The sequence below is a fragment of the Zootermopsis nevadensis genome, unplaced genomic scaffold, assembly GCF_977971745.1.
Source record: "Zootermopsis nevadensis isolate Lab colony 2312 unplaced genomic scaffold, Znev_1.0 Znev_ptg000011l, whole genome shotgun sequence".
Classification (NCBI taxonomy): domain Eukaryota; kingdom Metazoa; phylum Arthropoda; class Insecta; order Blattodea; family Termopsidae; genus Zootermopsis; species Zootermopsis nevadensis.
Genome location: NW_028259143.1, coordinates 11,050,709 through 11,073,010, shown reverse-complemented (window position 1 = coordinate 11,073,010; position 22,302 = coordinate 11,050,709). Strand labels below are relative to the sequence as shown.

The following is a 22,302-nucleotide window of genomic DNA, read 5'->3' as shown; positions in this document are numbered from 1 at the left end:
CTGAGGGTACCTGATAAATAACATTTTGAGGAGAATATTTAGATTTATGATAAAGAAAGTAGCAGGAGGGTGGAAGAAATCAAGGAAGTTGAGATTGGCTGGAATTATAGCATGCATGCAAAATTTTAATCAGATAACTTGAAGGAAAGAGACCACTTGTAAACCACAAATGAACATGGATGATAACATTAAGATGGATCTCAATATGGACTGCACTTCCATGGTCCAGGATGTGGTCTAGTGATAAGCTCTTGAGAACACAATAAAGAACCTATGGGTTTCCATAAAAGGCAGGGTGTTTCTTTACTAGTTGAGTGACTAACAGCATCATGAGGACTCTGCACCATTATAAAAACCAACTTTAGTAGTCAGCCTTCTCAAACTATGTTTCAGATGCTCATATTCCCAGAAAATGAGGAGCAGCTATGTTGATCCAGAATTTCTTCTTAGTTAATCAAGGCAAATTGAAATATGTTTGGAAATGATACATTTTTGTGTTCCAAGTCAAAACATGCACTGTGTTTGATTCTACATATTTAAACTAGTATTTCCTCTGAATATAATTGTGACTGCACACTAGGCAAAGAAAAGTAGCATTTCTGTATTGTGAAATTACCAACCTGTGCTGGAAGGATGGTTATTTTCTGGTTTATTCTGGCAAAATCATATGCATTAATGCTTTTGTAATGTGTATAAAGAATTTATATTTTTAATTTTGTGCCACAATATTTAAATTTGCACTATCAGACCAGGAATTTAAAATCTCTTTATACCATGATCTAGTATACTGTACTTACTACATTCTGATGTGTTAGGCATTCTATACAGATTATGACTTGTAAGAATTTATACTCACATTTGCATACAGGCATTAATCCACTCCAGGTGCCCTTCTTCAGGCAGGTTCTTGTTGAGTTGCCCAGCATGTACTGTCCTCGAGGACATGAATAGTGGGCAATTCCTCCAATGCTGCGGGTCATTACTTGCACTGTCATATCATCATTCTTTTCAGGATGTCCGCATAGTATCTCTGAAAAATAAATTGTCCTATGGAAAAGATCCTACAAAATTACCTGACGTGGAAACTCTTCCAAATACAACTAAAACTGTGTTTTGTGTGTGTGTGGAAATTACACCCTGATTTTTCAAAATATTTATTATTTATTTAGTGTTCTGTCTGGCGACAGGTCCATATGAACAGGATCCTTCCATCCTTTTCTCGGACTGGGACCTGTTCATATACGTTCTTGGCAGATGATCCAGAAGTGGTTTGCCATTGCCTTCTTCTGTGTGTGAATGGAGTAATTGTTGGGATGCCACGGAGAAACCGAGGAAGCCCCCGGAGGAAAACTCCGTGTTGCCTAGACCACGGCCTTGCCCAACACAAGTTATAAATTTGGGTACCGCCGGGAATCGAACCCGAGACCCCAGGATTACAAGGCCAGCGTTCTAACCGCTAGACCACCGTGGCAGTCTTTCAAAATATAGGGGAGAAAAAAACTAAGACTTTCAAAATTAAGGAATAATCTTAGGCTGTTGTATAGACAGGATTAAACTAGTGAAGCAGTTACATATTAAAAATAAAAAAAAATACTTCAGGATGTCAACCAACTTCAGTATGAAAATGGCAGTGGAACCAACTCCTGAAATGTTCGTATATATATATATATATATATATATATATATATATATATATATATATATAAAATGTCAACTAATGGACAATGTATGTGTGTGTGTGTGTGTGTGTGTGTGTGTGTATATATATATATATATATATATATATATATATATACTTTTGGAGTGGTAATACATGAATGCAAGTGTTCAAACCCAGTTTCAGTTAAAAACATACTCTTATAAGCCTTTGTAAGACTTAGCATGATTCATATTGACTTATGACAGTGAATATTAGATTAAATGTGAGAGAGATGAAAGTAGAAGCAGAAGCAGAAGAAATGAAATTCATGAGGACAGTAGCAGGCTAATTTATTTGGACTTAAAATAAATTTAGACATAATGAAGAATGTCATTGAAGTCATAGAAAATTACAGAGGTAACTGGGAAACATGTTCTTTGAATTCTTCAGTCAGGAATACCATCCCTAATTCTCTGTTACCAACCAAATGGAAGATGAAGTTCAGGGAATCATACAAAAGTTTGCATGAGACCATATCAGGCAATTGGGCTTAAGACATATTAACTACTATTTTATTGATGCTTATAATTTGAATTAGACTGGAAATTACTGTACTTAATCTCAGAACTGACACTGATGCTGTGGAAGGAATGGGCTGCAAGATCAAATATTTATACAGACAATTTCTTCTTCTTCCCAAGATGTTTTCACATTATGTGGATTACTTGTATATTAAATACAAAATCACATTAAACATTTTACAAATCCATCCATATCTATAAACTATTTTTGAAGTATAGTTTATACCTGTATACATTCAAATTTTATTCATGGCCAAGAAGAATATAAAATGAATTCTGTGCATAAAATATTGAAAAATACTTGAATTTGATTTTTCAGGGTGTTAAAATTGTAAAACAGTAAACTAGTAGTTAAAACCTACACAAACTTTCCATATTCCAGATAAATAATTCAGTTCTGTCAGAGATCAAATTGATTTAATAAATGCATCTTGGACATACCCTTGCACTGTGGTGTTTCAGATGACCAGGTACCATTTTCAAGGCAGAGCCGTCGTCCATGTCCATCCAGTTCATAGTTTGATTCACATTCGTAAAGAACAGCTGCTCCATAGTATGTTGCATTGGATGCAAGTGTGTACTTGCCATGCTGTAACATCTCAGGTTCTTTGCAGTCCACAACTATGTAAAACAAAGATTTTCAGAAGTTAAAAAGTAAGCTCTGGAGTAAATTACATCATAATAAAGCAACAACATATGCTGTGTGTTGTCTTGTATAAAGTAAAAGTTAACCTTGTGCTTAATTATCACACCATGAAGATGTGTGGGGAGTAGAGGTATAACTGTGCACACATTCTTAACTGTGTCACTGGATGGAGGTGGCCAGCCTCATGTTTTGGTTATTTTAACCCATTGGGTAGGGGCTGTGTGGGTCCCACACCTAGCCTGGGTGTGATAGTAAAGAGGAATTTCATTGTTCCTGGTGCAAATTTTACCTCAGGTGTCTAGTCCATGGTCAATATACTAGTGAGCTATTCTAACTCATTTAGTGTTTTCTTGTTCTTTGCATTCTTGCTGCAAGATAATAGCGACAATTATGGAAGTAGGGATTATCGTTATCTGGGCGTTTGTCTAGAGGAGGGGAAAACCATCATCCCGATGATGAAGGCAGTAAGCTCTTCTGAAATGTTACTCATCATATAATAGACTTCATGGTGCAACATCCCAGAAGACGGACATCATCAGTTATGAAAACATGTCACAGGATTTGATCCATGGTATTTGTAATGCAAATTAGGTATGTGATTATTCAAATTCATTCATTTGTTTTCTCTACAAGTAAATTTAATCTTGTAACAAAGTAAAAAAGTGTCATGCTGTTAAGGTGTATAGGTGGTATGGAGGTAAACTCGATATGGTTTCACATTTCTAGTTAGATAAAAGTGGTTAGGATCATGCTGCATTGACTTTCATTTCCAGTGAATATGCTGTCAGCAAACCATAATTTCTTTTGTCCATTTTCCATTCCCCATGGAATATGTTCCTTCTTGATAAGCTGGCAGTTACTCAGCTGGTCAAGAAATTTACCATATTTTATGAAACTCAAGGATTTATTAGCTTATTCACAAGAGACCATTACTGAACCATATCCTGAGCCAGCTGAATCCAGTTCATACCCCTTTTTTTTCTAATACTGCCCTCTCATCTAAGTCTAGGTATCTTCCCTTCACTCTAATTGAGACTACGTACAGACACACTGAGGCACATCTCCACTCCATTGGCCTGTATCCTCACAGGTACTGAGTGGCTCACCAATCACCTTGTAACCTCTTTCACAGCGATACTTCACCAGTGATCCAATCTTGTAAGTAGTGAGCGATGTGCCAGAATCTGCTGTTCGGATCAGAGTGCGCCCATATACCCGGTCATTGCCTGTCACAGACAATATGCTATGCTCTGCCAAGACAGGCTCAGGACATCGAATCTCTGCAATAGAAAGTTCTGAATATGATTTTTAGGCATGGGGAAGCAGAATAATTCTGAAGACAACGTTGCTCATCAAGATGGTCTTGGAATTGGGCTTGTAGATAGGCATCCTGTTGTGATTTTTGAACTGAGTAAAAATTGTACCATCACACAATAATCTTAAAGTAGGATTTGAGTTTTTCACGGTGGTGAGTCTGAAGATGGCTGTCTTCTGGGTTGTTCCACCGTGTAGCCTGGTGGAAGTTTACTAACGTTTCAGAGGTCCTAGCTGCCTCCATCATCAGGGTGATCTCATCGCCCTGATAATGGCACAACAACACAGAAGACAGCCATCTTTGATCTTGTGTAAATTATTATGGTGCATTTATTCTGTACAGTTAATGTAAGGATTAAAGCAACATGTTTTAGCTATATGTGGCAATCTTCAGACTGACACCAATCCTTGATTTGAAACCACTCCAACTATTTGCAATGTAGTGTATTTATATATGTTATGTTCGTTATAATAAACCCGGAAATAAATAAAAATCTGTACATAAATGTAAAAGGACATGTATCAGTGTGTAGTGGCTTCGTTTCAATTAAGTGACCAAAATTTATAGTCTGTACTCAGTGTTGTAGCTGAAAGTTACAGAGTACAACACCAGGAAGCCTTTTTTACATACAAATTTCAGCTGTTAGTTGTCAAGGAAGGCTATGAAAAAATATTTTTAAAGGAGAAGCAAGGGTCCCTTATGAAGGGTGTGTGGCCATCCTTTCAGAGTGTAGTGACAGTATTTTCTTGGTTTTGAACCAAATATGACAATAATAAAGCCACGATGCATGCATGTTTTGTCTTGAAGTTCACAGTGGGCCAAGTAGGAATTGAATTGCTGTGTCTTAAACAAATTGTGGACTGTTAATGGTTAAATCACAGAACTTACCCTCACACCGAGGTGACTCTTCACTCCACTGGCCATTCTCTAGACACTGCCTGGATGTAGCACCCACAAGTTTATAGCTCTTAACACAGCTGTATGATAGTTTACTACCAAGATATGTGGTGCCATTTACGTATGTAACGGAGCCATACAGCAGTTGAGTTACCTTACCGCAGTCAACATCTGAAAAATGAAGGAACTATTCTGTAAAGAAAAAAATTCTTGTGGCGTTTAGAGGGCTCTGATAATTATGTCAGGCCTACCAATTTGAATATTATGTTACCCTCTGATTTCAAATAAATCATAGAAAATGAACATGTAACTTACAAATGAAAATGTATTAATGTAGATTACTAAATATAGACAGATATTGCCTTCTTATTATTGTCAATTCTATTCTGTTGATGAGGTCATTGTCATTGTTGTCATCGTCATATCCGTGAAATGTGACCCACACTGATTTCCAGCATCATTATCTCAAAATATTTACAAAAAAACACTTTGAGAGCATTTCCTGTGCATGTCTGAACAGCTAATATTAGTATTCATGGGTTAAAATTCTCCTACCTGAATATTCAACAGCACCTGGACTAGTATTCTGACACCAATGCATTTGAACACGATGTGCCAAAAGAGACAAAATTAATAAACTATTACAAGTGTCATGGCATCTGACATTTCAGATTTAGCCTCTTTAAGGAGATGAGCCAATAAGAGAGGTTCTGTGCAGCTTACCCAAAGAATAACAGTTTATTCCTTTGAGGTGAATAATGTAAATATCACTCGTGTTTGGACATACTATCCATGATTCAGACCGAATACTACATTAGATATGAAGTCAGTGTATCTCTGAATGTACTGGAGCAAACCCAATGTTTCTACACCATATTTTTTTATTTTCTGTATTTGTTTAAATTAAATTGTACTTTATCTTGTGTATTCTATTTCAAACTGTTGCATTTCCAATGTCTTCTGAAAAATACATGGTGTTAATGTTACTTCAAGGACCATGTTTTTGGTATAACTTTTCTGTATATTTTAGTGTTGTGGTTAACCTTCATCATATGAGTACAGTGGATTAACCCCTGAATCTAAGTAGCTGCCAGCTAGACTTTAATGTTTTAACAGTATGCTGCTGTGGGATCACATGTAAGTAGTGACACAGTCATTGAAGATTAAGCACTTTGTCCACGTGTCAAGTTGTAGTGGTACTACCAATATACCAGAATTCTACCATCCTTATTTTTCTATAAGTTAGAGACCACTGTCTTATCATATCTGATATGTCAGAGACTTACACTCGCAAGTGGGTGTCTCCCCAGACCACTCGCCCTGCATGGTGCACTCATGCGTGGCCTCTCCCCTCAAAATGTGACCCACCTCACAATTATATTCAATTGATGAATGCACATTGAAGTCATATCCTACAACATAACTGCCAGTTGGCAGCTCTGGTTCGACACAGGTGATCACTGTGGACAAAAGAAACATTTTATTAAAAGAAATCAAATTTCTTCATTTAAAAAATAAACTAATACAGTTGTGGGCTTTGAGAAAAAATTGTAAGTACATGTCATCTGCACAGTCTGTGATGTCACTGTAGCAGAATGATGAGACTTGCCCATGGAGCCATAAACTGGCAGGAAAGGTGTCAGTTTCAGAAGTGTTCTACATTTAAAGTTATTTTGTGTGATTGATTTCATATTTAAGTTTAAATATATGAGTGTAGTACAGTGAAACCTCGATTCATCGTTTTCGGCGGGGGTGGGAAATAAAAACGATGAATGCGGGAAAACGATAGATGCGGGAAAGCATTAAATTTTTTAAAAAAAACAATGTTTCTCTTTCAAAGTTACTTCTTTTTACCAAAAAAGTCTTTAGTGGACAACTGGTTTGTTGAAACTTTACGTTTTAGACCATGCAGAGCACTTTCCACGTTCAAAATGTTTTCTTCGTCACGTTCACTAATATTAAGCGCATAAAAGAACGACTTCACTTTCGCCAATGCAGCGTGTGCTTCGGCAAAACTCGGCAAAGCTTCGGGCTCGCATTCGTCGTCTCCCTCTTCCTCACCACTCCAACCCCCTTTGCGGACAATAACAGGAAGAATGGAAATACTATTACTGCCGAACTCAACGAAACGTAGCTGTAGAAGACCCTGAACCGCTGGAAACGAGATGAACCAGAAGAATGAAAAGTGCCGCCAGCCTTTCCTTTGTACTTATAATAAAAGCATTTGTGAAGAAATTCACACTGCACATGCCATCTGGCATCGCTGGAACGAAATATGAGTGCACCCTAATTAAAATCGTAAAATTTCTGACAATGAGCACCGCCATTCACTCCAACTATCACCCCTGCACCGCTGACCCTCATTCCAAAAGAATGTGCTGGTTGGGCGACATAACAGGTTACCGCTACTGTGTATTCCAAAAACATTTTGCGTCTTTCGGTATTAATTTATCTCAAAACCCAGCATTTTAAATTCTCAGAAACGATCATTGCGGGAAAATTGTGGGCCGGGACTATGATTTTTGAACGATCGATGCGATAAAACGATAGTTCGAGGAACGATAGAAGCGGGAAAATGTAACATTATTTTATATGGGATGTATTCGGGACCGAACAAAACGGACGATGCATCAGGGAAAACGATAGTTCCGGGAACGATGGATAGAGGTTTCACTGTAAATGCATTTTAATGAACATGTCATAAGTTATTTGAAGTGATTGCATGTGTATGTAGTTTAGTAGCTAATGTTTTATTACCCAGGATATCATGTTGTGAAGAGTCTTTAGGACACAGTTTGGAAATAAGTGTAGAAATCTGTAGAACAGGGATTGTCAACCCATCTTGATGACTGGCAGCAAGAAGAAGCTTATAATTTATAGAGGGCAATGTATAAATATTGGTGGTGGGGCTTGAGTACCTCAGTGATCCCAAGAGCTATGCTGGCAGTATCATGGCTACTGGTAGGGCCTCCCTAGCCAGATTGGTCGAGGGGGAGAGGTCAGACTAAGACAGGTACCCTGGTCCTCCAGGTTGGGGGTTGGTTGCAAGGCTAACAACCTTGCACCGTAAAAAGGAAGATGTTTTGAAACCTCAACCTGGGACAGATGGACCTAACAGAGGACCGAATGGAAGAGGAGAATTGAGGAGGCCATGGACCGAATACGGACCAGAGAGCCATAGAAGAAGAAGAAGAAGAATAAGAAGAAGAAGGAGGAGGAGGAGAAGGAGAAGAATAATAATGTATAAATATATTTTAAAAAAAATTCAAATTGAGAAAGTAGAATACAGATTGCAGATGTGGGAAACTACCATGTGACTGAAAATTTTTCTTTGTTTGCAGTCATAATATAATGTAGTGAGTGAATGTGATGATTATGTTTTTCAGTTTCATCCAAACAACTGAATTGTGTTGTAATGATTTTTAGAACACTTTCCTTGCTTTATAGGGCTTATGGTATCATATCTATGTCTCTTCTTCTCAAATCATCTTTGAAGAATTGAATTAAAATATAAATATCATCTTGGTCTTGTAATTTCAATTTACTATTGTCAGTGACACCAACATGGCAGCCATTTGATAAACTGAGGTGGAACTGTCACTAGTGCCGCTTATTGTAGATTCTGAAATTTCATGTGGCATTAGAGATTAAAAAATATTAAACTTCTTTAAATGCTGCTTTTTGTAGAATGTGAAAAACTAATATGGCAGTGGTTTTAAATAAAAAAATATCTTTTGGTATATTGATGCAGCGAATGAAGAACTTAAGCTAGGCATGTGAAATTTTGTATGATAGATATTTCATGAAATTGAATGAATCGTAAATTGTGTGTAAAACATAATTTATATGTTTACAATTATAAACATAGCGCCTGTATCAGATTTTGAAGTTGCATCTGATAAATGTTTTATTAAAAATCTGTTCTAGTTTAAATTACGCACAGACACAGATCATGTAATGGAATTGTTATAGATAGGATCCCCACACATGTTGAAGAATTTAAAGGAAAGAATGCTTTGTAAATTCTTCCCAGAACTTCTCATTTATGCTTGCCATGGCAGAGAATTGTGAGGGATGTCCTTGAAATAAATCTGCAAGCAAACCTGGAGCAGTATGGATACATAACAGGAGCATTAAAAGATGGAAGTGCAAAATTCTAATCTCTATGCTGTTTGTTGAAAATTGTGTTATGAAGTACTGCAGAAGTTGAGTATAAAATGAAGATGAAACCAGAAAAACTTACAGACGCATGCTGGAGTGTCAGCAGACCACTTGCCCTCCCGAGTACACATCTGCTTCTCGGTGCCATCCAACCAGTAGTCCTCCTGACAGGAGTACTCAATCAAGCTACCATATGTTGTGGTTCTGTTCAGGAGTTCATAGCGACCATTGTCAATGTTGGGAGGAGCCCCACAGTCTATGTATTTACATGTTGGTGCCTTGCCTGACCACTCTCCTCCTAGTCCACATGACAGCACCTACAAAACATATTAGAGTGCCTATTGAAATGAAATATGAGATGGTTTGGTGAGATTTGAGGTTCTCATGGCAACATGTATCAAGATGGCTATCTTCTGGTTTTTTGTACTGTGTAATCTGGTAGATGTTGGCTGACATTTTAGAGAAGTTTATGCCTCCATCATTGATGATGGGAACCTTATGGGCCCCTCCATGTTTGTCTGTCTCTTGCATATTTACAACAAAATTACCTTTGTTTGAACTCATTGTTCGGATCTAAGGATTCCAACTGTTGTGCAACAATGACCTAGGATCACAGTGCAAGGACGATCTAAGACACAAATGTAACCTCAGGTCATATCAGTGCAACAATGACTTATGTGGTGTGAAGACAACCTTTGGTATTTCACTGTACTCCAAAGATTACACCTTTCCAATCTTGTTTTCCTCTGTGCTAAGAATGACAGAACTTTACATTGACTAGGAGGTTTTGACCATTACATAATCCTATTTAATAAGTCACCAAGTCACTTGGTTGCAATAATAAAATCTCTCACCGGCTGTCCAGACATTATATAGCCATTTTGACAGGAATAGGTGGCAGTAGATCCTGCACGGTGTCCAGAAGTTTGTACACTACCGCCTTGCACCATTGGTGGTTCAGGACACCAATCAACTGAAATGCACATTCATTCTGATTTTGTATTGTTTTATGTGAAGTGCCAGTACATAAAATAATGTCCATTCAACAGTTCCATAACACACAGTGAGACAAACAGGCGAAGACAAGGGAAACATTGTTGTAGCAAACAATATTCAGGTGAAGAGGTTATGGATGATCATAGTAAAATTGTTAGTATTGCTGGTACTGCTATCCAAAAATTTGATGTGATAACATACTCTGAATTCACTCACTTTATTATGTGTTATAATAAATATAAATATATATGTTTCAGAACTGGAATTGTAAATACTAATTAAAATGTACCTATCAAACTGACTCTATGCCCAAATTGGACAGTATTATCTGTGTACCAATTTACATGTAGGGGCAAATATACCTTTCATTACATTTCAATTAATATCACAGAAATCAGAAGATTATTTAGGCAAAAGTGTAAATTATATTTCATTCAAGTACTAGCAGAATGTCTGCAGTGTTACTATGGGAAATTTCAACAATTCTACCTTCTTCACTGGGACTGAGCCCAGGACAGATATCCTGGGTTCTGATCATTGTTCCTGTAATCTCTTTGCCAAATGTGCAGCCTTCGTCTTGGTGCTGTTTTTTTATCATGCTTGAAACCATAACACTGGAGAGTATTTTGGAGTTGTGACCTTTGTTTCTGTAATCTCCTCATTGAAACAAATGACTCTGGTCTTGGCACCGTTCTTCCATTGTCCGTATCTTCCAGGCTACATGAATTGCCCTCACCGGGACTTGAACATTTTTAGCATTTTGATCTTTCTTAAATCTCTTCCTGGTTTTAGGCATAAGCATGCCAAGTCTGGCCTAAATTTTTATATTCATTCTTAAGCTATAAGGAACATACTTACCCACAATTTGGATTTGATATAAGACGCACATTTTTTTACACAGTACATTGTTTCTGTGGTAACAATCATAAGTTAAGTGGACTTTGTGGATATTACGTGTTATTAATTTGTAATATATTTTGCACTTTGCCAGTACTGTTGAATAATCTATCTGAGCTTTGTTAATGCATAAATTATTGGTTCCAGTTAAATATTGCAATGCTGTAAGTAATAATATTGCTTACAGAGGCACTGCGGCTGGTTGTCACTCCACTGCCCATCATCTTGGCATGTCCGTCTCTCCCTCCCGATGAGGGTGTAGTTCTCGTGGCATGTGAACTCTGCTGAAGCACCGTGTGTGGTTCTCTTGTCCTTCAGGTTTACATATCCATGTTCCAGACCAGGTAGGGGCCCACAGTCAACATCTGAAAATATATTGCTAATCAGTTTTAGTGTAGCGTGTGAAAATACAAATCGGTAACTTGATGCGAAGGATCTATCTGATCGACGCTGGTACTGTCTACTGGATCTTGACTCTTTTAGTGCCAATGCAGTAAAAGTCAGTGACAGTAAAAACTGACCTTCTTGTGCTAGTTCTGTCATACTGACGACGGCACAGTAATTAATTTCCTTACATTTGCAAGTGGGCGCGTGACCAGACCAGAAGCCTTTCTCTGTACAGGTGCGGTTTTCCCCACCGACCAACATGTGACCCTCGGGGCACCGGTAGCTGATTGTGGCGCCAACACTGAAGTTGGAACCCGAGATGGTGGTGTTGACTAGCTTGTCGGGACTGCCGCATGAAGTTGGGGCTGCGAACACAAACAGGTCAGTTTTAGGCTATGTAGGGGTTCTTCGACTGCTTGTAATGCCGAATGCATGGAACTATACCTCCACTCCCCCCATATGTACACGTGGCATGGTTAGCTAAGTGCCAGATACAACTTTATCATAGAAGATCTTCGATTACTCAACATTGTTTACACTGCAAAGGGTCGAATGATTTGTGAACGATGAATTTAAAAATAACTGTTCCTGGCCTACTTCGCGCACCTGCCATGTTATTATTACTGATTGTAGGAAATTAAAAATTGTCAGTACGTGGTTCATGATTACTGTTCATGCCATATTTCATGAAAATCTATCAACTGGCTTAAAAGAGGGACACACATAGACATGCAGACAGCATGGTGATATAAGAATTTATTTCCTTAAGAAAGGAAATCAGGCTAAAATACAGTTTCTTGGAAAGTTGCAACTGAGGATTTACTGATGATTTGAAAACCGTGGGGTATGTGGCAGAACTGCTGATATGAATGTTCTTTATGCCGTGGTGATAAGGATGGCTCAGAACAAGGTACACAGGTACGTGAATGTGATCAGCGGTAATCCTATTAAACAATGTCTTAATCCGCTTTTGAAAACCTGGAGGTAGACACATTTTCATTCGCCTGTTCGTGAAGATTGTTCTGTAATTCGGGGCGTGGCTTGGAAAATGGTTATTGAAAAGAGGGCGAGACGCATTTTGAAAGGAGAGTGATTATAGGCAGTACGTGGAAGAGCCTTGAAATGATGTGGAACTTGGACGAAAAGAAATGCGTGTAATGGCGCGAAAAGTACAAAACTTGTGGTAACAAAATTATCCCAAGGATGAGGTGGTCACAGTAGTATAGGCCTGCTTGCTTGAAAGTCGTGACTGATGAAGAGACAGTTCGAATGTCTTCAGAAGATGGCTGTCTTCTGGTTGTAGCGCCATGTAGTCTGGTAGAAGTTTACCGGAATTTCAGAGTTCCTGTGAAACGACTTCTGAAACGCTACTAAACTTCTACTAGAATACATAGCGCTACAACCTAGATGGCAGCCATCTTCGTACTCACCGATGTGAGAACCTAAAATCCTAACAATACGATAAATCGCATTCCGGTATTGTTTTGTCTTTCTTTCTTGAAGTCCTTGGGCTACTCATCAATCTAGTAGAACAACGCAAACCACTTACTGTGCTGACATATCCAATGGAGATAATCCAGGTTACAACCCACGTCATTCCATTGCCAGTTGCGTCCTCCATCCAGTACTACGCAGTTCTGCTCACCGTTGTAATTATTCGGCTGGTCCTTTCCCCACGCCGGCTTCGCCACCATCTCTCCTACGCCACAAGAAATAGTACCAAGCATCAAAGAAAGAACTCTCCTTTCCACAGAATTAATTTGCCACTTCTCTATGTGAGAAATGTTTCCGTCTCTGGAGTTATTTTGTTTGGTACAGACATCAGTTGTAGCTGAGACTGTCGAAGTCATGGTCTAACAACTGAATGGGGTCATTAAGGCATGCAGACATCCAGGGCTTGATTATAAGTTGTTTCTGTTGGACTACCACTGATTTAATTTGCCATGATCATATTTTATCATATTCTAAGTCCCAATGGTTCGGGTTCTGCTTTATCGAAATGCATAGTAATAATTGGGTTAAATTCGGCGTTCATTTACATGCTACCCAGAAACTAACGGAATTTATTGTTGGAAGCTGTTAATTTTGTCGATAGCAGTTACCTTTAGTCCAAACTTGATAATGTAGATTGAATTTACATTAGCCCATAAATGCATTTTATTGTACACTTCGACAAAGAAATATTTCAGACTAAAGTTGTGGAATTTAATAGATCGATGGCTTTATGTTAAATACATTTTGTCCTACAACAAAATGTTAAAACACACACACAGCTTCAGAATTCTGTTGTTGCATGTGCAAGTCTAAAACAATGTGATGTGGTTAATAGTTTATATAGACTAGAATTATATCGAAAAACTGCCTTCATTAAACAGTTCGAAAATTTAGCTTCGTAACAAACTATATTGTTCCCACATATGAAGGAATCTGGAACATGACAATTTGTTCCGTATAAATGCTTTGCTGAGATTTTAATTGTTCACCATGATTGTTTATGAGGCCATGTTACTTGGTAATGGGAAATTGGTGCATGCATCAGGGCATTGAAGGTCACACCTCCGACTGTAGTAAAAGATGGCGGCCGTGAGAAAGTGTGAGGTGGGAGCGACACTAGCGCCATTTTAGCATGAGGGACCTGAAAATTTTGTCTATTAGAATAGTAAAGGTTTCTAAAATGCAAAACTAGCCTGATTTCACGGCCAGAAAGGTGATACCTAATGGACCACTGTATCTAGGTAGGTCCCCGTGGAACTTTCTATGAAGCAATGTTATCCCTCCGCTCCGTTAAGACAACCGTGAAGTGAAGGTAAAGCTTCAGTTTTGAAAAAGATGGAGGTGAGACTAAGGTGACTTTATCCCTTGGGAAGACGCCTCCGGTAGCCATTGAAGTCTGAGTAGGCCCCAGGGTCTATCTGGGAGCTGTGACAAAGATTGAAAACCCTACGCCTGCCTGACTAATAATATTTAAACGAAAGGACATGCTAACCGTTTGAAGCCGAAGCTAATCTGAAAGGAAATAACACTCAACACTTCTCTGTTGCAAAGATCAATTTGTTAATGCTGTTACAGTGAGAATCATTTGAAGCACATACAGTTGCTTATTGTTGAGGTAGATGGTACATGTAGTTACCACTGGACATAAAATACGTAACATAACTGGAAGCGTGTGTTGTGAAATGAGCAAGCAGACGCAGGAAATGGAAGCACTACATAAACAAGGAACCCTACCGTCAACCCATCTCCACGTCCTGGATGTAAACCCCGGTTCGCGTTGCGCTCCGATCCACACCAGCTGAGTTTTGAGGCTTGGTTTACGACGCTCGAGTTCAGCCAGCAAGAAGCTGGATGTTGCTCCTTTCAGTCCATGCACCAAATCGCCTCCATGCTTCTTGCAATGGCTTCTCGCCTCTTCGAATGAACCTCCGCGGCCCACGCTGAATTCGTAACAGGTGCGGTCGAACGCTGACAGTTCAACGTCATCTGCCGCACCAGACGGCACGCAGCGGTCGTTCGAGAACTCTGAAACACGAGAACGATGTCGCTCGTTGCTAGGGTAAGACTGGGGCGTCAGTTAATCTGACTGAAAATCAGAACAGTTCATGTCTGTGAGATTTCGGGTTGTCTTCTGGGTTGGTTCGCCGTGTATTCCGGTAGTAGTTTACCGACGTTTCTTTGGTACTTGCTGCCTTCATCATCGCCCTGATTAAGGAGGCTGCAAGCACATTTAAAACGTTGTTAAACTTGGATCGTACTATGTGGCACAAGAACCCAGAATACAGCCATCACCAGCATGAAATCGTTTCGTAAACATTCGACACGACATGACAAGCTGTAATATTCCGGTATTTATATAAGTCGCATTAAATAATAATTTGTGTTTCTATCAGGAAAAGAAAGTTGATGGACAAAAAGGATGGACGGTAGGTTACAAAAGAATGACATCGTCATTCTTTCGGATGCCTTACGTCAGCATTTTTACACGTTCTTTCACATATTTCTGTTGATTATAAACTGAAGTTTCTAAGTATTGAAGCATGTGAAATATACGAACAGGGCTAATTGTATTCCAACGCTAGATCCATTACAGTAAACAAATTAATCTTACAGTTATTTGACTCCGTTTTTGTACGACGTTGTTAAGAATAATTTAAGTACAAATGGAAATATGCAACTTTATTATGAAAAACAGATAAATATATTTTTATTGTATGTTTTACGACGATGTCTGTAGCTCAGACTACAAGTGTCAAATGATAGGATGAGTAATGATTTGAAAAAATATTAAAGGAACTGATCATGGTCCAATTTAAGATTCTGTCCAGGTATTTTCCTGGAAGGGATGGGGAAAACTATTCAAACGCCAGTCAAGCAGCTGGTCTTCGGACCGAGATATAAACGCACGGCCTCCAAAATGCGAAGCGGCAATGTCGTTCGGTCAGACGGACGAAATCACACGAAATATTTAACTCGTATGTTGATAGGTTGATGGGATTTTGAAACATTAAATATATTTTAATACAAACTAAATAAATGCGAACAGGTTTCCACGGCGGTGAGTCTGAACATGGCTGTCTTCGAGATTGTTGCACCGTGTAGTCTGAATCGTGGGTAAATTTCTACAAGACTATACGGCGCAACGACTCAGCAAATAGCAATCTTCTGAACGCTGGGTGTTTACAATTCATATACACCTCACCTAATATATTCATGCTGGTAGAGTTCTGATATGAAGACCTTACCGTCAGTTGTAAACACTTCCACTTCGCAAACTGAGAGAGACCCTTCAACTCCCACCAGCTGTACGAACACGTGTTGGCCAGTCAGCATGCGGGCACATGTGAACGTCTTGGTAACGCCTTCCTCTGGAACGAGAGCAAACACCTTGCCATAACTAGATGGCTTACGGAACCCGAAGATTCATCACCGAATTAACCAAAGCCCTCCACCGGTCCCTGTCCTGGGCCAACAAAATCAAGTCTCCTTCAACTCCTATCTCCCATAGATCCCACCCCGAGATTATCCTCCCATCTACGTCTAGGTCTCCCCAGCGGTCTCTCCCCCTCAGGCTTCCCAACCAATGCCCGGTGCACACCTCTTGTCACATCCATGCGTGCTACATGCCCAGCCCATCTCATTCTTCTTGACTTAATCACCCTGACAATATTGGGGGAGGAGTATAAATTTTTACGCTCATCATTATGCAGTTTTCTCCATGCCCCATCGTCTTCCCTCCTAGGCCCAAATATCCTCCTCAACACCCTATTCTCAAACACCTGCAATCTATGTTCCTCCCTCAGAGTTGATACTGCAAGTCCACAAGGTGTCATAACCCAGAAGTCCAACATCGACAGGTGGAAAGACAATATATAAATGCTTTGAATGTTTCCTGCAGGACTGGGTGAGTTTATCCAACACATACTTCTGAATGCATTAAAACATGTAAATAATTACGAATTGTAACCTATGTCTAAAGATAATTTGAGTAGAAGAATAAAAATTTACGAACTATATTGAACAAATTTTTTTTGAAGGCGATAGTCTCAGTGCTGGTCAAGAAATTCCCTGCCTTTTATTGAACACGAAAGTTAATTGCCTCATTGATAAAAGATCACCACCGGGCTCTGTCTTGGGTCAATTAAACATAGGCAGCACTCTCACGTCTGTTTTGTTTAAGATATGCTGTAATAGTATCTTCACAACTACGCCTGGGTCTCCCAATTCGACTCCAGCTAAAACTATTTGCGTCTCTCATCTATCCTCTGCGTGGTGGCTGCTCAGCCCATCTCGATCTACTTAATTTAGTCATTGTATTAGCTTAATATCTGGCTTAAATTATAAATTATGACGCTAATCTTTATGTATTACTTACCGTCTTTTTTACTTTCTAGTTTAGATCCAAATAACAGTTCCGATCTTGGAGATCTAAATGCTTTCGTTAATATTTCATGAGGCAAACGCCGTAGCCTTGTAAGATAATAGCTTGGGAATAAGCAGGTCTCAGAGATTACAGGCCTGCGTGTCTGTGCTGTGTAATGCCTCAAATATGTATTACCAGTTGGCGTGTATGTAATTACCGTCTTACCTATCGTTCCGGGGAACCAAGCACACAGTGGGTTCCTCTGAAGGTCGGTACTGCTGTTTCCCACCCGGATCTCAATGTCCTTCAGTGGCTGGTGACCTGTTCAAAAAGAAGCAAAGCATTAGAGAAGCGGCCTATAATGATCGATTTAAAACACATTGGGGATGAGAAAAATCTGAAGGAAAGAGTTCACTTGGGAGACCTCGATATAGATAGCACGACGTTAAAATTAATCTTACACAAGTAGGACACGGGGTGTGGACCGGATTTAAATGGATCGGGTTAGGTTTCAGAGTCTAGCTTTTGATAAAAGGGTAATGAACTTTAGGGATTCAAAAAGAGGCGGGAAATTCATACTCCAGCTCAGCGGCTATACATTTCTCAAGAAAGAATCTTCTTCCATGGAGTTAGTAAATGTCCGTTTTGAGACAATGATAATCCAAGCCGATAACCTCTTAACTGGTCAATAGATTTCTTGCCTTTATAGGACCTAAAGATTAATTACCGCGATCATAAGAGCCACCCACTGAGCCCAATGCATATTCTGCATCGGTTGGAGCTTCAACGCTCAATTTTAGTATTATCATACCATCTACGCCTAGGTCTCAAGGTGGGTTTTTTCCTTGTAATTTTCAGATTAAATTTATGTATTCGTGTACCCCTACACCATCACATTGGATATTAAATAATAAATGTAGTTTTCGGCTACGAAAATTGAAGTGATGTGTCGTAACTTCTCTTCGGCTAGTTGAACCTAGTCTCGGGCTTCACACCCTATTTCACTAGATACATTTTGGTGGACATTATATCCTCCCGATTACATCTTCATACTTCACAGTGAGGTTTTCCGAATAAAGTGCCGTGTGTTCCCTTTCTCACAAACATGATACTTGTCTATCTCGTCCCATTCTCTTTGTTTTAATGAATGTCAGGTTAAGGTTATTAATGTTCTATAATAAGAACGTGAGTTAACGTCAGCAGAATTGCTGTCTAAGATAAGCAAACTTCTGGGGTGTCACATCCTTACTTTTGCTAGGGCTTCTTCATGCAATAAACACATACCACAGCAGCCACGCGTGGTGATTCGAACCACGCCGACGGGGTAGGGTCGGAGCAGGTCAACCATCCACCAGGGAGACGCTTCCTTCATCGTCTCCGTGCATCGTTTGCCGTCATGCACTGTCGTGCTCTCCCCGTCGTTGCCATTGCTAGCCGCTCCGCCACGCACCGTCGTCGACTGGTTCGCTGGCTTCCGGAAAGCTATGTTTGTTCCTGCAAGCAAATACATGGCGTTTACTGTTCGTCGAAAGTCGAGGTCGAGTGGGAAGCAGTCCTGCTTCATAATAGAGCCTGGGGTTCGAATCTCGGCCCGAAGACCCGCTGCCCTGACAGACTTTCCGCGGTTTTTCATTTCCTTCAGACCAGTGATGTTGTCTTAAGACAGATCGTGACCTCTTCCTTCCACATTATTTACATTGTAACAGGCATCCAGTGTTATTCCTGTGTTATTCCTTATAAGCTGTTATCCATTTATTTCCCGGATAGAACCACGAATGATAATTTTATATGACTTAGGCCTCTTATAAATAATGGGTCTCTACAGCTGTGCCTCTCGTATTCTTTACGAAACGATTCCATGTTGCCCCAAGATATGTCGTCTTCTAGCCGCGCAGCTGAACAAGCGTTGTCCTTTGGGATGTGTTTGGAGAAACTTAAAAACCTGGTTCTGTTACGCTGCGCAGAAAACCCTAAGAGATATATGTTTTCTGGGGCCATAAATCGAGGGTTCAGGATATTGTAGTAAGCTGATTTTTCACACATACACGCAATTTATTGAACTGTCATCATTTTGCTGATCACAGTAATCGTACGGTTTGAGAAGTGTTGAATACTAAGGTCGGGGTTTCGAATTCCGCTCACAGTGAGTGTATGCATGCACGTATGTCCGTAGCATGCATCTATGTGCGTGCACGTGCGTATGTTTGTGTGTATTTATATATGTGTGTGTGCGTGTGTATGTGTCCGCGGTTTTCTTTGTTATATTGGCTAGTTATAGTCTTGCGATGGGCCTGTCCACTACCAAATATCTAATAATTCACAAGTTTAAAATTTTTTGAATCCGAACACGCCAGATGCCTAATATGTGAAAGTTTAAGATTTAAAAGAGTTGTTAATTTCACGAATCAGACAGCGGTTTAGATCAGAACCAGTTTTCAGTTTGCTGAAATGGAAATTGAAACCAATCGTTACAGTAAGCATGTCGGCCTTATTAAAATACAACTTGAGGTTAGAGACATAAGTTTCAAAACTGAGAGCAGGAATAACTAATTACATAACTCAAGCATATTTATGTGACTGTGTTTCCGTTTATAAATTAGGGTATGAATACAATTTTGGAAGATCTAAATAAATCACTACTAAAATAAGGTCCTCAAATACGTATAAAATACGTCGTTTCTGAAGCAAAAACTATATACAGTCATACTCGGTTAGAACGAGATCCAAGGGACCGAGGAAAATTGCTCGTTATAACCGTTACTCGTTATATCCGTTATTGTAGCGAAATGTTACTTTTGCTGTTACTCAATACTTTTATCACACAAACGCAAGAACACAGATATATACTTATAGAAAAGGAATGATAACAACAATGAATAAACATAGCTTATAATTACACGGTGCAGCGATGTAACGGAATCATTCTGCCTTCCCCCGCCATGGGTAACCATTTAGATAACTATACATTTGCCTTGATACCTGAGAGTCCCCGTAGGTCCACGGCACCCCGGCCACGCAGGGTCTGCGAGGATTTCCGCTAAACCACTGGAACGAGGTCTATGGTCTTTTTGAGTAGCGTACCGCACTAAATGAGATTCTGAGAACGGAAATCGAACCAAATACACTATGAATTTTGACTGTAAATATCGTTAAAAGGGTTAGAAATTGCTATGTGGAAAGAGATAAGTGGAAGAGTGTCTTAAACGGGTAAAACAATAATAGATCTTAGTCCCTCGTTAGTTTAGCCAATGCTTGTTATAATGGCTGAAAGATTTGCTCGTTATACACGTGAAGGTGTCAAGTACCGTGATCGCTTTAACCGTGAAATGTCGCTCATAAAATACATAATTTCCAACCAACTCTTCTCTGTTTACTCGCAATAGCCGAGATGTCGTTATAACCGTGCTCGTTATAAATTAGTTAGACTGTGATTAATAAACCGATTGGGAATTTTTTTATAAAACGCGTTATTTTCTCGTTGTATAAATTAACTGTAGATCATCGCCCTGAGATGGAGGCAGTAAGGACCACTGAAACGTCCCCAGACTACGCGGCGCAACAACCTGGAAGACGAAGATGGCTGTCTTCTGGATTGTATCGCCATTTAATCTGGTACAAATTTACCAACGTTTCAGAGGTCCTTACTGCCTCCATCATCAGGGCGGTGAGTTACGGTTTGCTTCATACTCATTGTAGTGATAACCTCAAATCATACCAGTGACAGAACGTGATTTTAGTGTGTAACATTTTGCCACATGAATCCCACCGTTGAAGAGGTGACGATGTTTCATTTTGCATTTTCCTGAAGCGAGTGAAGACATCAGCATGTTTTACATTAACGCAGAGAGAGCGAGAGAGGGCATTTAAGCTGCAGTTAGGCGCCGTTAACATCCGTTAACGTGATGACAGTCGGCACATATCTTGTGATGTTACCACCCACAAGCTATTATAGTCTCTGCAAACTAATGCGCATTTAATTAACGTCAAAGCCCTCTAAGCGGAACAGTGAGCGAAAGTTTATCGTGTCTGAGCACAACTGTTTAAAGTTCCTCATTAAAACAGCACCGAGATCTAGTTAAAGTGCAATGTGGTTGTGAAGATTTTTGAAATATCATCCAAAATATTACTAAAGCTACTTCGGGTTTCACAGAACAAGTTCTTGTCCCGTTTTCGGAAAATGCTATACTGAATCACATTTTATTATACTGGGTATATTTTTATATACAGTGTATCTTTGTTATGTATTAACATTCTGCAGACGGAATCTGTCTATATAAGCAAGTGTTTGCAATTTGGTTGGTTAGTGTTGGTGCATTTGATGTTAACGGATTTTATACCTTTTGGAATAATATTTATTACGTTTACTACGTAAGATTTTGCAGTTAGTTTTGACGGAAAATTTAATAGTAAATAAATATTAGACCCATAGCAGATGAACCTACCAGTGATGCCCTATTACGCTGGATTTTGTGCAAACGTTTCTTATAGCTTCTTGTACGAAGTGTATAAAATAAAAGCATAATAAAGAGGTAGTGGCCTACTATGATCTATAATTTAGATGCAAACATTTACCGGTACGTTGCATACGCACTGAAGTACAAGTAGCAGTACTTTTACTTCCACTGTGTGTGTTCATACTGTCTGTACCTTTAATTGCCTTTGTTATCAAAAGGATATACGAGCATGATTATCTGCACTCATAATTTAATTATATGCATCTGGAATATACATCAGTGGAGGATATAACATTGCAGATAACGCCATTGGAAAGTATGTACGTATACCTTGGGGAGTATATGTTTTAGTAATGCTAGATTTATATAAATAATACAGGCACATGAAAGGATTAGTTTATAATTCATAGGGACTGTGCCGAAACATCCGTTAAAGGCTTTATAGTTGGAAGCTTCTGGTATTCAACAGCAG

General features: G+C 39.2%; 1 protein-coding gene and 1 long non-coding RNA gene across 6 annotated transcripts in view; one reads left to right on the top strand and one right to left on the bottom strand.

Moving 5' to 3' along the window:
- LOC110835884 (uncharacterized) overlaps nucleotides 1–22,302 on the top strand; it is a 95,798-nt gene that overhangs the window by 21,359 nt on the left and 52,137 nt on the right. For 2 of the 5 annotated variants that reach the window (XR_015534744.1, XR_015534739.1), the window contains 2 exons: nucleotides 11,320–11,900; nucleotides 13,023–13,139. This is a non-coding gene — a long non-coding RNA (uncharacterized LOC110835884). Of the gene's footprint in view, nucleotides 1–11,319; nucleotides 11,901–13,022; nucleotides 13,140–16,059; nucleotides 17,030–22,302 lie in introns of those variants that run through there. The other 3 variants (XR_015534740.1, XR_015534743.1, XR_015534741.1) reach the window with 2 other exon arrangements.
- The window catches only part of fw (CUB and Sushi multiple domains furrowed), a 73,857-nt gene that overhangs the window by 4,270 nt on the left and 47,285 nt on the right, over nucleotides 1–22,302 (bottom strand). Inside the window, exons 4-17 of the mRNA XM_022076580.2 lie at nucleotides 18,661–18,870; nucleotides 17,602–17,697; nucleotides 16,259–16,381; nucleotides 14,748–15,038; nucleotides 13,069–13,218; nucleotides 11,708–11,884; nucleotides 11,318–11,497; nucleotides 10,094–10,212; nucleotides 9,322–9,556; nucleotides 6,365–6,538; nucleotides 5,070–5,249; nucleotides 3,910–4,146; nucleotides 2,662–2,841; nucleotides 857–1,030 (exon numbers count right to left, since the gene is read on the bottom strand). Of these exons, the coding sequence (XP_021932272.1) occupies nucleotides 857–1,030; nucleotides 2,662–2,841; nucleotides 3,910–4,146; nucleotides 5,070–5,249; nucleotides 6,365–6,538; nucleotides 9,322–9,556; nucleotides 10,094–10,212; nucleotides 11,318–11,497; nucleotides 11,708–11,884; nucleotides 13,069–13,218; nucleotides 14,748–15,038; nucleotides 16,259–16,381; nucleotides 17,602–17,697; nucleotides 18,661–18,870 (2,526 nt within the window). The remainder of the gene's footprint in view (nucleotides 1–856; nucleotides 1,031–2,661; nucleotides 2,842–3,909; nucleotides 4,147–5,069; nucleotides 5,250–6,364; nucleotides 6,539–9,321; nucleotides 9,557–10,093; nucleotides 10,213–11,317; nucleotides 11,498–11,707; nucleotides 11,885–13,068; nucleotides 13,219–14,747; nucleotides 15,039–16,258; nucleotides 16,382–17,601; nucleotides 17,698–18,660; nucleotides 18,871–22,302) is intronic.